The 13,427-nt window shown below is 35.9% G+C and overlaps 1 protein-coding gene across 2 annotated transcripts; it reads right to left on the bottom strand.

Moving 5' to 3' along the window:
* Positions 1 to 2,754: 2,754 nt before the first annotated feature.
* Positions 2,755 to 13,386, bottom strand: LOC128163912 (cyclin-dependent kinase 12-like). 2 transcript variants are annotated; one of them, XM_052827597.1, is made up of 10 exons: positions 12,292 to 13,386; positions 11,295 to 11,978; positions 10,856 to 11,026; positions 7,698 to 7,834; positions 7,316 to 7,486; positions 6,454 to 6,643; positions 5,913 to 6,074; positions 5,372 to 5,566; positions 4,965 to 5,096; positions 2,755 to 4,812 (listed from the first exon to the last, which is right to left on the bottom strand). In XM_052827597.1, exons 1-10 carry the CDS (start codon positions 12,942 to 12,944, stop codon positions 3,543 to 3,545), a joined length of 3,765 nt encoding a protein of 1,254 aa, XP_052683557.1. In that variant the 5' UTR covers positions 12,945 to 13,386; the 3' UTR covers positions 2,755 to 3,542. The 2 variants fall into 2 exon arrangements, with proteins under 2 accessions (XP_052683557.1, XP_052683559.1); XM_052827599.1 differs by having other exon boundaries at positions 10,856 to 11,005; positions 12,292 to 13,385.
* Positions 13,387 to 13,427: the final 41 nt, after the last annotated feature.

Below are 13,427 nucleotides of genomic sequence, written 5' to 3'. Positions count from 1 at the left end.
TTGTAGGAACAAACACATATCCAGTCATATTGGTACTTCTCAAGTTCATCCTTTTCTGAATAGCAGTTTTACCATAAAAAAAATTTAACAAAACATTTCTTCTCTACCTCAGCAAAATACAAACTTCAATTCACAAATCTACCTAAAACAACTAGGACAATAACCAATATTTTTAAAATGCTGCAGCTTGGCGTATAAAAAAAGGGACTTATAAATGTCCCAACTACTTACATTTCATGTAGGCTGCTCCTCGGCCATCTTCTTCTTTCTTCAGTATAAGAATTATTTTTTTTTTTATTTAATTAACTCATAACAATGACATCCTGTTAATTTTGTTTTTGCATGAAGTTGATATTTTTAAAATTCATCTTACTGTTTCTTTTTACCCCCAAGAATGATTACCGGTAATAAGAAAATTTCATGTTTTAGAGTTATCCCCCTTTTTTGTTCATGACAAATTGTATTTATGAATTCTTTTTATATTTTTTTTTATATTATCATTAAAAATCTCTTTTTAATATTCTTGCAAAAAACCTGTTTAATCTGATCAATTATTAGTAAACCTTCTTAAAAGCAAACAACTTTCTTTAAAAATTCTTTCAAAAACAGGTTTTTTACAAGCAAATTTTGTTTTACATCCGGAATTAAATTCATTTTTTTTTTGGGACAGGGTCTTCGATCTTGGTACGTATCGATTTGTACAAACAGGATCAAGGAAAAAAATATCAATGAATCCTAATGTCACAAATAAAAATGATCATATTAAGAAAAAAAAATAAATAAAGGGAGATTTTGTAGACCGCGACAATCTCCCCATGCTTAGACAATAAATCCACTACCAGGTCTAAAGACCTAGATTAGTGGCCAAAACCCACCTTAAAAACGTCAGCATCAATGTGTGCAGGCCCCCTTTGTACTCGGAGCTTCCGTACCTACGCAGTTCAAGCCAGTTTGTCCATTTATCAATATTTTCTGTCCTATTCAACATATACAATGTCTTCAATCATCAAATGATTAACTCCCTGAATGCACTGTCACAATTCCCACACAAACACCGAATTTAACACATTTGAATATCCTACGAAAAAATCAGGACTTTTTATTTTCATTCTTTTTGGGCATTTGTCTTCGATTTCGGAGTCCTCATTTCTGCATTTTCTGTTTCCATTTAGTCTTCAATGTCTGTCTAAAGTTCAAAATCTTTTCTTCCAAATGTGCAACGAAATAACATTACAAATTTACAATTCATCTACTGTTAGCCATTGTATCAACTTCATTCAAGCAATGGAAATTTTCAACACAAATAATTTACTACCAATCTTAAAGATTCATCAATATAAACTTAACTTGAAAGATAGAAACAATGGCTTTACAAATAGGAACTTTATGTACTTTGAGATCACAGTACTGCATTCTTAATATATATACAGATATTTTAAATAAAAGCATTATATTTTAAATTCCTATTCACCCCTTCCCCTCCAAAAAAAGAAACTTAATGAAAGTAAAACACTTAAATTCCTTTTTCTTTTGATAACAAAGAACCTCATGTTTCCCCTCATAAATTTGTCTCAATAATTATGCTTATGTAATTTTTTCAAGTTAATAAATGAAAGTGAACATTTTGAATACCATTTCATTTTAAGAATATTCAAATTTGGGTATTGGTAAAATTTCATTTTTTCACATTCGTGAATTCAATCAGAGTAAACAATCAAAACTGGTTCTAAGGATTTTTGTTTCTTAATCAATTAAAAATATTTCAGAGAGCCAAAAATAAGGTTTTCTTGAACCTGGGACAGACTACAATAATAACCATATCTAACTAAACTTAAATATTTCAAGACTTGGTATTTAAGAAAATAAAAAATTAGAATTTTACTCAATATGTTACATAACCCCCCAAAGATTCAAAGTCCAAAAACTGATTCATTGAACACATTGAAATTTGAAGAAAAAATATCATCAGTGAAATAAATTACCTCCCTTGTTTTTTTTTCTTTTGGCATTGTTATATGAAAATATACAATGTTAGTATTTCTTTTTAAAGTTTACCTTATACACTGTACTTGAGAAGTAAAATGGATACATTAAATCAATTGCATATACTCTTACAGGTACAACTTATATGTGAATGTGAATATATATACCTTTAAAATAAAGCATTTCAATAGAGAATGCTTCATTGAACAATGCATAAAATATTCATTCAGTTTGAACAGTCTCATTACGTACAAAATAAGAACAAATGATTTTTTTCTTTTGTTTAACAATTACTTATGTACATAATACAATAAAGTTTCGATTAATTAAAAATGATAAGACAATATCCCCATTCTAATACATGTACAATAGCCAGCCATATTTTCAGAGCAAAACAAATTAAAAAAATTACAGCTTTTTAATAAATTATAAATAAACTTACACAAGATTGCACTACAATTGTACAAAAAATACAAGAATTTATCAGATTACCACAAGCCAACATGTAACTTGCCCCAGTCATCAAATTTTATCATCGGCATCTGGTTTTGTTCTTTGTAAATTATTCCTTCTCCCAATATTATTTTTACTCAAAAACTAATTTTTTGGTTTCTAAAATATACCCATTTTCTACCTAAAGTTAAACAAAATACAGAAGTATCTGAATATGTATATTATTTTTTAACGGAAATGACGTTTAATTTACAAAGTACAAAAACAGCGAAGATCTGCTTGTCCTCCAAAGCATCCCTGATAAACAAGATTGAAGCATTCAACATTATGAGATTTTATTTCAGCACACAGTAATACAATAGAGACTGAATTTCCCTGCAAGTTTTAGAAATACACCTGCTTTTGATGGCCGTAACATTGCAATTATTCACAATGGATCATTTCCACTTGTTCTCTTTGAACTAGGATTAAGCATGGAAACTTTTTTTCAAAATGAAGTTTTCTCCAGAACCATATTAATTAAGGAAAACGGATGCACACAGAATAATGACACTGAACCTGCAACACAATCACTCATTCTCTCTCTCTCTCTCTCTCTCAACAAAGTTTTGTCTCTGAGGATATTTCCAACACTTTCACACCAAACAAAATGCATATTTTACTTGTACATACTTTTAATGCAATCTATGAAAATGAACTTGAAGCTCAATTTCTGAGCCCAAAATTTCCCCTCCCAACCATTCATCTTTCAGTAAACAAAGTACTTACAAACACTATCATCTCTATATATAATTTTATCTAATTGCACCCATTGGAAATCACAGATAATTGAAAACAAACATCATCTAAGAACTTTAAAATGGGCATTTTTTTTTGAACTGAAATAAACAGCTGTTTTTTTAGCACCAATGTTTGAAATAGGGCTTATCAACTAAATCCAGATAACTTCTTGAAATGCATTTACTCCTAATTTACTCCTAATGCAGGCAGTAGTATCATGCATTAATACCAGACTACTATACAAAGGAGGAAAGAACAAGCTTGTTTTTGCAACAGGAACAAAAAAAAAAATACATGTACAATGGATAATTAGTTAAAGATTTAAACTAATTCCAGCTACCCCTCCCCCCTCGGTGATTCCCACTTCGGCTGGAGGAGTGGGGTGGGGGAAACCCCCCAACAGGTTGATCCATCAGTGAAGGAATGCCAGACTTTGAGGATGGAGCTGAAGAACCACCAGAGGAGGCTGCTTTGTTCTTCAGTATACTCTTGGGAGGCTTGGGGCCCCCCTGAGCTGCTTCCGCATAGGATTTAGGGGGAGGCCTCCCCTCCCCTGAATACTGTCCATAATAGCCAGCTCCCCCACTTGGAGGGGGGTTGAACTGTCCACCATAGCTGTCTCCTCCAGAAGAGAAACTCCCCCTTGCGTTTTCGTCAAATACTGCACTCCCTGAGTAGCTGCTGGATCTAGTGTAGTCGACTCGGTCCGTGGAATAGTAACTCGACTCAGATTTACTGTAGGAATCTGTGTGGGTCATGCGGGTTTCCGAGGCCGATATTTCTGTCCCTCCCAAACTCACACGCATTCCTTGTTGAGCCAAAAGCTGCGCCAATGCAGCCTTCACACCAGCATTTTCACCGCCTCCAGAGCTGTTGCTATTATCTTGGCTGTAAACAGTAGAGTTACCCTCTGTTAACCCTCCCCCTTTGTTCCCCCCAAACATATTGCTAGAACTATGATTACCATAATCAGGCCTAAAGCCTTCGGCAGAGTACACAGAGCTTTGGTTCCCTGAAGTGTCTGCCCTCCCGGGCACTGCCTGGTCAGCTACACCCTGATCTTTGGAGAACCGAGCTGCGAGCATGAGTTGAGCATTCAGGTTACTCATCAGCTGCTGAGTTTGCTCGTCCAGTGTCACATTCACACTCTTGGCTACATCAGGCACAGACATGCCCTTCTGTAAAAGTGCAATCATCTGAGTCAGCTGATGCCCTGCCTCTTTCCCATCTTGATCTGTGGCAGGCGGTGCCTCTACTGGCGGTTCTTGGGCAGCCACGTCCAGTCCTGGAATTCCGGAGGAACCACCGGCTTTCTCTTTCCTGTTGAATATTCCCCCCACTGGTGCTTTGCTGTTGCTATTTGCCCCCGACTGAGGCTTGCCTTTGGGTGGAAGTGTCCTATCACTCGATAAAGACCGTCGCATGTCTTTGACCTCTGTTTTACCAGCGATGGACTGTGCACTAGCTGAGGCCACACTTCCCTTGGAGCTGTTTCCTTGTGAAACTGATGGATCCTCTCCTCTCTTCTGAGCCTCTTTCATATGCTTCTTCCGATTCTTGCACCACATTTCATGGCAGTCCTGGTCTCTAGGCAGACTAAAAGGGGCAAAATAAAAAAAGATTTAAACTACATTTTCATGAAAAAAAAAATTTCTTAACAATAATCAAGAAAGCCAAAATTTGAATTTGTTACATCATACAAAAGCAAAAATCTATCAAGGAGTTCTAGATGGATAGGTTCAACTTACTCTGGTGGCGGTATTCTACTGGGTTCCACCTCCCGAAGCCAAGGGCAGATAAGTGCAGCCTCAGCTGTGATTCTACGAGAGGGGTCCAAGTCCAACATCTGATCCATTAAATCCAGAGCAGTCTTTGGCAAGCTTTAACAAATCATCACAAGCATATAGGAAAAACTAATCTTATATTTATAAATTACCTAATTTCTCCGCAAATAATTTTTGCTCGACATCTTTATGGATATTTTTTTTTTTAAATTTACAGAAAAAAGAGTGTAAATTGCACTGTCAGTGATATTTGCATACCAGCTTGTTAAATAGTGATCCTAAAATTTACAATTTAGCAAGAAAACTAAGAAGATCGGTATCTGAAATCATCAGCAATAAAAAAAATCTTGATTGAGTGTAACTAGACTTACAAAGAGAACTCCTCCCTTAGCCTCCTTCTGTACTGTTTCTTTGGCTTGAAGGTGTGGAACAATGGCAGCTTGATCACGTCAGGCCACACGGCGGGACAGGGGGAGCCACAGGTCTTACTGATCAGCTCCAGTTGGGCGAACTCCTGGCCCGCCTGGAATATCGGCTTCCGGGTGAACAGTTCTCCCAAGATGCAGCTGAAATTGATTCAGAAAAAATTGTTTTTAATCATCAGGGAACATTTTTTTTTTGGACCATAAGGTGTGAATGTCCAAGAAAGACTATCAAGATTCTTTATTGTTACTAACAACAAACACATACTCCTATATGATTATATAGAAATGATTTCACTGATTATATTTTTTTTTTAAAATCATTTCATCTCAACACACAGCATTTAATAACAATTGAAGTAAAAGATGAATGACAAGTTCACTCCCTAATCAAAAATGGCAAAACTAATTCAAAACTCCAAAACACAATTCATTTTAATTGTTTACTTTTAATCTGTTGTTAAAGGATACAAAGCATATTAAAGTTTACCCGATACTCCAGATGTCGATGGCTGGTCCGTATCTCTCCTCGCCCAGAAGTAGCTCTGGGGGTCTGTACCAGAGCGTGATCACCTTGTTTGTGTACAGTCTGTCCTTGTCCTCGGCGTCATACAGACGGGCCAGTCCCCAGTCTCCCAGTTTTATCTGACCCCTGAAACAAATCACATTATGTTACCGTGATGGCCGCCATCTCAAGGCGGGAACCAGAATCTCCTTCCTAGTGGTAAAAAACCTTGCAAAAATTGGGCAAAAGTTTGAAACCATTTCCATTATGTTGATTACATATCCATTTTTTTTTCATCCTTTACTTTTACCTGTATTTAAATCAAAATTACTAGAGTTACATGCACGAGAAAAAAATTAAAAAATCTGAAATTCAGAGAGACAGACATGGTGATGTGAAGAAATTCTTCTCCTCTCCATACCCTCTTCGAGATGGTTTTATCATTTTCATCCAAGGTGGCATTGTCCAATTCAAAGTACTGTAAACAAAATCAACAACTCCTTTTTAAAAAGAATTCTCGACTTACCTGTTATTCAGCAAGATATTGGAACACTTGATGTCTCTATGCAAGAAGTTCTTCCTATGGCAATAGTTCAAGCCGTCAAGTAGCTGTTTGGTAAATGATGCAATGTGTTCCTCCTTTAGATGGCACATCCCAGACTCCAGAATCCCCATCAGGTCATGGTCCATGTATTCAAACACCAAATAGAAGGCACCTACAAAGTTCAAAATGAAAATGACTTACTACATTGGTCATATTGATTGTCATATCTAGTTGATGTGATGAAAAGGAGAAGGGGAGGTGTCTTTAATTATATTGTGCATGAATTCTTTCACATTACTTTCAAATTCAATGTTAAATTACTTTTGTGCATAAATTCTTCCCAGATTTGTTCTGCATACATTCAAATGAACACCCCTCCATGCACTCGAAAAAAGTGTTTGCCTAAGTGACAATAGTTTTCAAAGAGAAATTTTCAATCTGTTACTGAAATGCACAACATTTCACCAAATATCTGTCTCCTGGGTCTAGAGTTCTAAATATGTGACAACATTCACATTTTAACAAGCATATATGATTAATATACATGTGTATAAGCACTAATCTCGAAGATTTCAACATTGAGAATCATACCGTAGATTCCTAATAAACCGCGAGGAATGAATATTCCCGTAAAATTGCGAGAAGCACCCTTCACTATTTCTATTTCTAAATTCTTGCCATTATTATTTGAGAATTGAGAACTTTAAGAAAAGGGAGAAAAGGTTCACATTAGCGAATTTATATTCTCACGATTTGATACTAAACAGCGGAATCACAGAATTAAGTACTCGCATAATATAAGGAGTTTCCAGAAACCATAAGGCCTACATTCCTGTGCCCCTACCTTTGTCTTTCTTGAAGTCGAGTGCATCCTGCTTGTCTGTGACAATCTCCTTCAGGTTGACTATATTGGGGTGATTCAGCTGCCGCAGGATCTTGATTTCCCGTACAGCCGTGATGGGAAAACCCTCCTTCTCATTTTCCAGTCTCACCTTCTTCAAAGCCACCAGCTCATCTGAAAACAACCATTTAACAATATATACTGCTCAAATTCAAGCACTAATAATGATAAATTTCAAACTTATTCCTCACTGAGATTTAAGAGATTTTTTTAAACTTCAGTATGTTTTAACAGAATCAAAAACTTTCAAATTGCAATTTCTTTCATGAACTTATATATTTGTATACAAAAGACCATGTGGTCAGTTGACCTTTGACCTACTCACCTGTAAAGGTGTCTTTTGCCTTGTACACCTGACCATAAGTCCCCTCGCCAATGATCTCGATGATCTTGAACAGGTCAACACATCTCTCCCCCCAGTCTCCTTTGACCCTCTCATCAAGACGTCTTTGTTGACAGATTCTACAAGAGGGGAAAAAATCCTGTAATGCATTTTCTACTTTCTATAAGTGTTACATTGTACCTGTGAAAACTAAGTACTTCCTACTTTATCTAAGTACAATGACACTCCTAATACACTCTTTGTGTAGCCAAATTCCGTGTCTGAAGAAACAAGAATGTTGCTCAACATGTAATCTGGCATTTCTTTAGCTGTCTTGCTTGAGTGTATAAACCATTAGAGATTCACCACCTCAAAAGGCAGCAACAAATTAAAACATCAGTTGTTCTATACTACAAATTTGTTAGACATCAGCGGTTTCTTATGAGATATGAGATACATCTCTGAAAATAATGACAACGTTCAGTCTTTCCAAGCCAAACTCATAACAGATCTAAAGACCTACATGTAAAATAACACTTCTTTTCTCATAAACTAACTTTTCTATGACTGATTGTTCCTGCTGAGCAAACAGATAAATATTCAGAGAGAAGACAGTTACTTTCTTCCCAGAGGAACCAGACAACAAAGAAAAAGAAGAAATTCACAATGTTATGTATTTCTGAACCCATGGAGAGCAAGAAAACATACAATAAACAGATAATATAGATAATATAAACATTAAAAATAACCATCTAAACACAAGGAAAAAGTCAGTGTTATGTTTTCTATGTGGCAACTATTCTGTGATTTCACTGTCTTACAAGACAAGATAATGCTGGTATGCACATTGAAAAACAAAACAGCAATATAAAGAGGGGCACCCTGGTGCTCGCTATGAAATCATTCAATACTGTGTTACGTAAGGCCATCATTTTTTAATTTTTAGATTTACGAAATATTTTTCAAATTATTTGGGTAGGAGGAGGGAAAAAAAATAAAAATAAAATTGAAAAATTTGTCCGTCGAGAAAAAAAAATAAAAATAAAACAATTTTTCAACAATATTTTTTTTATTTTTAAAATAAGAACACATGTCCAGAAGCTGCCATTTTTTAAATATATAAGTAATTTTGGTTGTTGATGATGTTCTTATCATAACATATTTTATCCATGGGCACTGAAAATTTGTGTTAATATATTGTATATGCATGTATAAAAACAAAGGTTTTTTTTTTATATATACAAGTACATACTGTACATATACATTAAAACCACAAAAATTAAGGGAGTTTTCACTTCTTCCTTGCAGAAAAATAGGAAGAAGTTTGAGAAATCATTTATTTGATTAAGTTAACAATGCTATTCACAAATTCAAAATTTAAAATATTGTTACTGAAAATAAATTGGATTAGAAGCATGTCCATAAATGTCAGTAAAAAATCAAACAATTTTTTTTTATTTAAAAAAGACGAACTAATTTTTAAAATTTTATTTATTTATGTAATTATACCTTTAATAAAGGAAATGTTTCGTTATTTTGTTAGCTTAATGACAAATAAAACCATTCTCTTTCCTTCAGTCATAAGACTCCTGTGTTCAGTGTGTTTAGGGTTATTAGTCCAACCCTATGACCCACTTACAACCATTATGTAGGAATGAGGATCTATTTCCAAACGGTTAAATTATGATTATTTTAGAATTTATTTTGCAAAAATGTTTTTTAAATAAGTAACTTATCATATTCTTGCCAAGGAGTTTTTTTTTTTAATTTACGGAATTGTGATAGAAAAAGACTTCAACTTCTCTTTCTTGAGGAAATTCTGGCTAAGTTGCCGATCACAAAACTTAAAAGGGTCGTAAATTGTAGGGTTGGACGAAAGCAAACAGAAGTAGGCCCAATGGTGTTTTGTTTGTGACTTCTAGTGCCTGTGACTTGATCGGAAAGAACTTGGTCTTTTTAATTAATCAATGCATGAACAACAATAATTCAGACTTACACATACGTGATTGCATCAACATTAATTTTATTTTTTTCAGAAAGGAAATTTCGGGTCGGAGGAAAAAATAAAATTAATAGCTAGTTTAGGTCCTTTTATTTTTATTTGAATTTTTAAAAAATAGGGTCGGCGGGTTTGTAAATCGAAATTTTAAAAAATGCTGGCCTAATGTCTGATAAGGTTACTACAAGCTGGTTTTCTCCAAGTTTTATCAACATTGTAGTTTTCATAAATTAATATAGAGAATTAGAGATCTGAAACCTAGACATGACTTTCTCTCTGCAAACATATGGTTCTTGCCAGGCAGATCAGCATTTGTATTCTATGTAACGATTTATTAGAATTACCTGGTGTTTAATCATTCTCATTTTGCTCCAAAATAAAAACCCAGAATAATTTATCATCTCTGAAAGAGATACAATGTACCTTTATATTTGGTTAGCTTGGTTTGACCAAATTCATATAAAACATCCTATAGAGATCTACAGAGGAAGTGAAATCGCTGTCCGTTTTTCGTACTTGATGGTAATTAATAAAGTGTAGCCCAATGCCAGACCCAGGGCATTCATAGAGAACACTCTAGCGTGAAAGAGGGCCAACTAGATCTCGCTGTTTGTTTATAAATGTATAAATCATGAAAGAGATACACACCTCACTAAACAGCTGAGGTACAGAACATGACAAAAAACAATATTACCCAGACTGTCACCAAACTGAATAATAACCTATCACGCCTTCAATTTAATGACTGACCTTGAACTGAAATACTTAAATTTGACCTTGACATTTCAAATAACGAGTCTATATCTTATTAAATCAAAAATAAAAGAAAAAGGCCAGAGTTGAAAACAGCAAGACTGACCAAAAATAATACACACCCCTGATCTATTGAGGTGGTGGGATGGGCCATAAACAAATAAATAAAGATACCTGGAGTTATGATTGACTTCTATAGTTCTATTCACATGACAAAAGGAAAGCACGCACAACTTAATTTAAATCTGGTAAAAGTCTTATTAACATGAGGAATATTTACAAGACTCAAGATATTTATCTAAGAAAAATTCTGACCCTAATATTTTAAAATTGAAGCCCGCTTGTTTGCAGTTATATTTTCTCCTAAATATTCGCGAAGCTTTAAGATTAATATTATGAAGATGCTTACTTTGGCTTTTTAACTTTTGGGGCCGATTGTTGGGACATGTCCCTTTTGGGTGTAGGTTCTGGCTCGGGGTCAAACTCTGGCTCCGGTTCGTCCATCATTGGCGGCATAGGGAGGTCGGTGATACGCTTGCGGTGCTGAAGCTCCTGCTTTCTGGTAACAAAACGACCATAACTTTGAATGAAACAAACTGACCTGTAGCACATCTTCTCTATTATTAAACAAACTACACAAACTTAGCCTTCCTTAATTACAAAAACCTTAATCTCTTGAAAATCATGATATCAATTAAGAGCGATCTCTTATCTTTAATAGAAATTCGAAGACCAATATCACACATATTAAAACTCTTTTGCTGTATAACATTTTACTCAACTTTATACTCCTTCATCAGAAAGACTTATTATAATTTTTTAATTCTGAGATGCAACATCAACCATACCTATATGGACTAGGAGTACCCATGCTTTCTACTGGAGAAACTCGAGGCAGGGGTAAACTGGGACGTGGAACAGGAGGTAATTCTGGTTCTGCTCGGTGCTCGCGGTAATCTGGTCTCCGGTCCTCCATTTTACGCACCGGGGGCAGATCTTCTCTATGGTAGGGCATCTTTGGCGGCATCTCACGAATCTCCTCTCTGCGAGGCTCCATTCTTCTTGGTTCGAGGTCCCTCTCCTCCCGTTTGATGTCGGACTTCATTAAATCATCTGGTCCCCTGCTCCTTCTGCTGGAGGAATAGGGAGGCGACCTCGACCCATAATCCCCTTTACTGGAATTAATAGCGGATGAGTTCCTGTCTGATTTGTCTTTGTCTGAGGAATGATTTTTATTGCTGGATCTTGAGTCTTTAGAATCACGTCCTTTGGCAGCAAGCAGGGCGGCTTCCTTTGCCTCCCGTGCTCGTCGATGTTTTGAAAGCTCTGCGGCAAGAGTGTTTGTTGCATACTTGGAATGCGAGAGTTTATTACTTGAGCCTCGAGATGGACTTCGAGAAGAAGACCGCCTCTGTCGATTTGATGTGGAATATCTTCCCGGAGATCGTGATCGCCTTGTTCTGCGAGGACTAGGGGAACGGCTTCGAGAAGATCGCCTGTATTTGTCATTTTTTTCTGGGTATCTACTTGAACTGAAATATAAAAAGTCAACTGATTATTCATCAAAACAATATTAAGAGCAATTTTGAATCTTACGTTAACAAACCAAACTTTACACTGAATTTGCTGAAATTTATAAAATCTTCAAGCTTTGAGAGCAAATTCCTCAACTGATCTACAACTTTATCTTAAAATCTACATGCGAAGACAGAGGAATACTTTTAAAACTAGTTGTAAACAATTTCATCTTATCTACGATACAGTAAATAACAAGAGCAATATATAAAACACACAAAAAATCAAGGTGATGCAATTTCACTAAGATGCCACATGTACTTCAAGTACCTGCTATATTTTGATTTTCTATTGTATGGACTTGGTGACCGCGATCTGTAGCGTTTCCTTGGACTACCCACAGGGCTTGCATCTCTGTCTCTGTAAGCTTTCGGGGGATTCGCGTACGCTCTTGGAGGTTCCGCAAAATGCCTAGCAGGCTCCCGAGGATGTTGCTCAGGGGAATAAGGCCTCTTCTTCGTTTTCCTGGACGAGGAAGAATAAGATTGCGGCGGAGGACTGTCTCTAATCACTATTGGAGAGTTACTTTGGCTTCTGTCGTATTTGTACCTGCGGAGTTCAGTGGCGGGTGAAATTTCATGATGGACGTTCCTTGACCGCGAAGATTGCGTGGCTGGCGGTGGTGTCGTGTTTATTTCAGAGTCTGAACTAATGTCATCGTAATCCACAATTGGCTTTCCACGGGTCTGATCATTTACAGAGTCTCTTTCTTTGGATCGCTCTTTCCTTTTGGATTTCTTCTGCTTTACTTTCTTTTTCCTACTGCGACTTGAGTCACTGTAACTGTCTTTCTCGCGTACGTCTCTCGCGTCACGAGAATCTCTTGATTGTTCGTGGTAGTCGTTTGCCACCATATGACGATATGATCTTGCATCATACTCTCCAAAATATGCCGAATCGCCTGCCGGAGGCTTGCGAGGCATTTTATCTTCTTCAGACAATGTAGTCTCAGTTGCGGATATCCATTACGAAATTTAGAGTTACCTCCTCCTGAATAGAAATCGAAGAAATCTCACTTCCTTATTTGAACGAATATTGAGCTGTATTCCAAAATTTCAAGTAAAGATCACTTAAGTTGAAACTTTCCCATCCGCACAACACTGTGTTGTTAATGTCAAGACGAACAGAACGATGAAATATTTCTTCAAATATGGCGACGTAATATTGTCGTTGTCAGATATTGTACTTTACCAATGTTAGCAAAATAACGTTATGGTACAAGAAAATTAGAATAGTCTTTCCACGAATCGGTTTATTACAATCAGTTTTACTTTTAAACTGTATTTTGAGATCTTGATGTCTTAATTTTACAACGATATTTTCTGATTTTCTCCTAAGTAATTTAGGTACCCTAACACATAATTTTAGCTATATGCCGAATTGCATTGTGGGTCAAACACACAGTT

This window comes from Crassostrea angulata, chromosome 9 (assembly GCF_025612915.1).
Source record: "Crassostrea angulata isolate pt1a10 chromosome 9, ASM2561291v2, whole genome shotgun sequence".
Taxonomy (NCBI): domain Eukaryota; kingdom Metazoa; phylum Mollusca; class Bivalvia; order Ostreida; family Ostreidae; genus Magallana; species Magallana angulata.
Note: the sequence above shows the minus strand (reverse complement) of the source record. Positions and strands in the feature narration are given on the sequence as shown.

Coding starts and splice junctions, on each gene's coding strand:
- LOC128163912 (XM_052827597.1), bottom strand. CDS start 12,944: ATGCCTCGCAAGCCTCCGGCAGGCGATTCGGCATATTTTGGAGAGTAT. Junction 11,979..12,291: donor AGAAAATCAAAATATAGCAG/GTACTTGAAGTA, acceptor TTTATATTTCAG/TTCAAGTAGATACCCAGAAA. Junction 7,487..7,697: donor GGCAAAAGACACCTTTACAG/GTGAGTAGGTCA, acceptor GGTTGTTTTCAG/ATGAGCTGGTGGCTTTGAAG.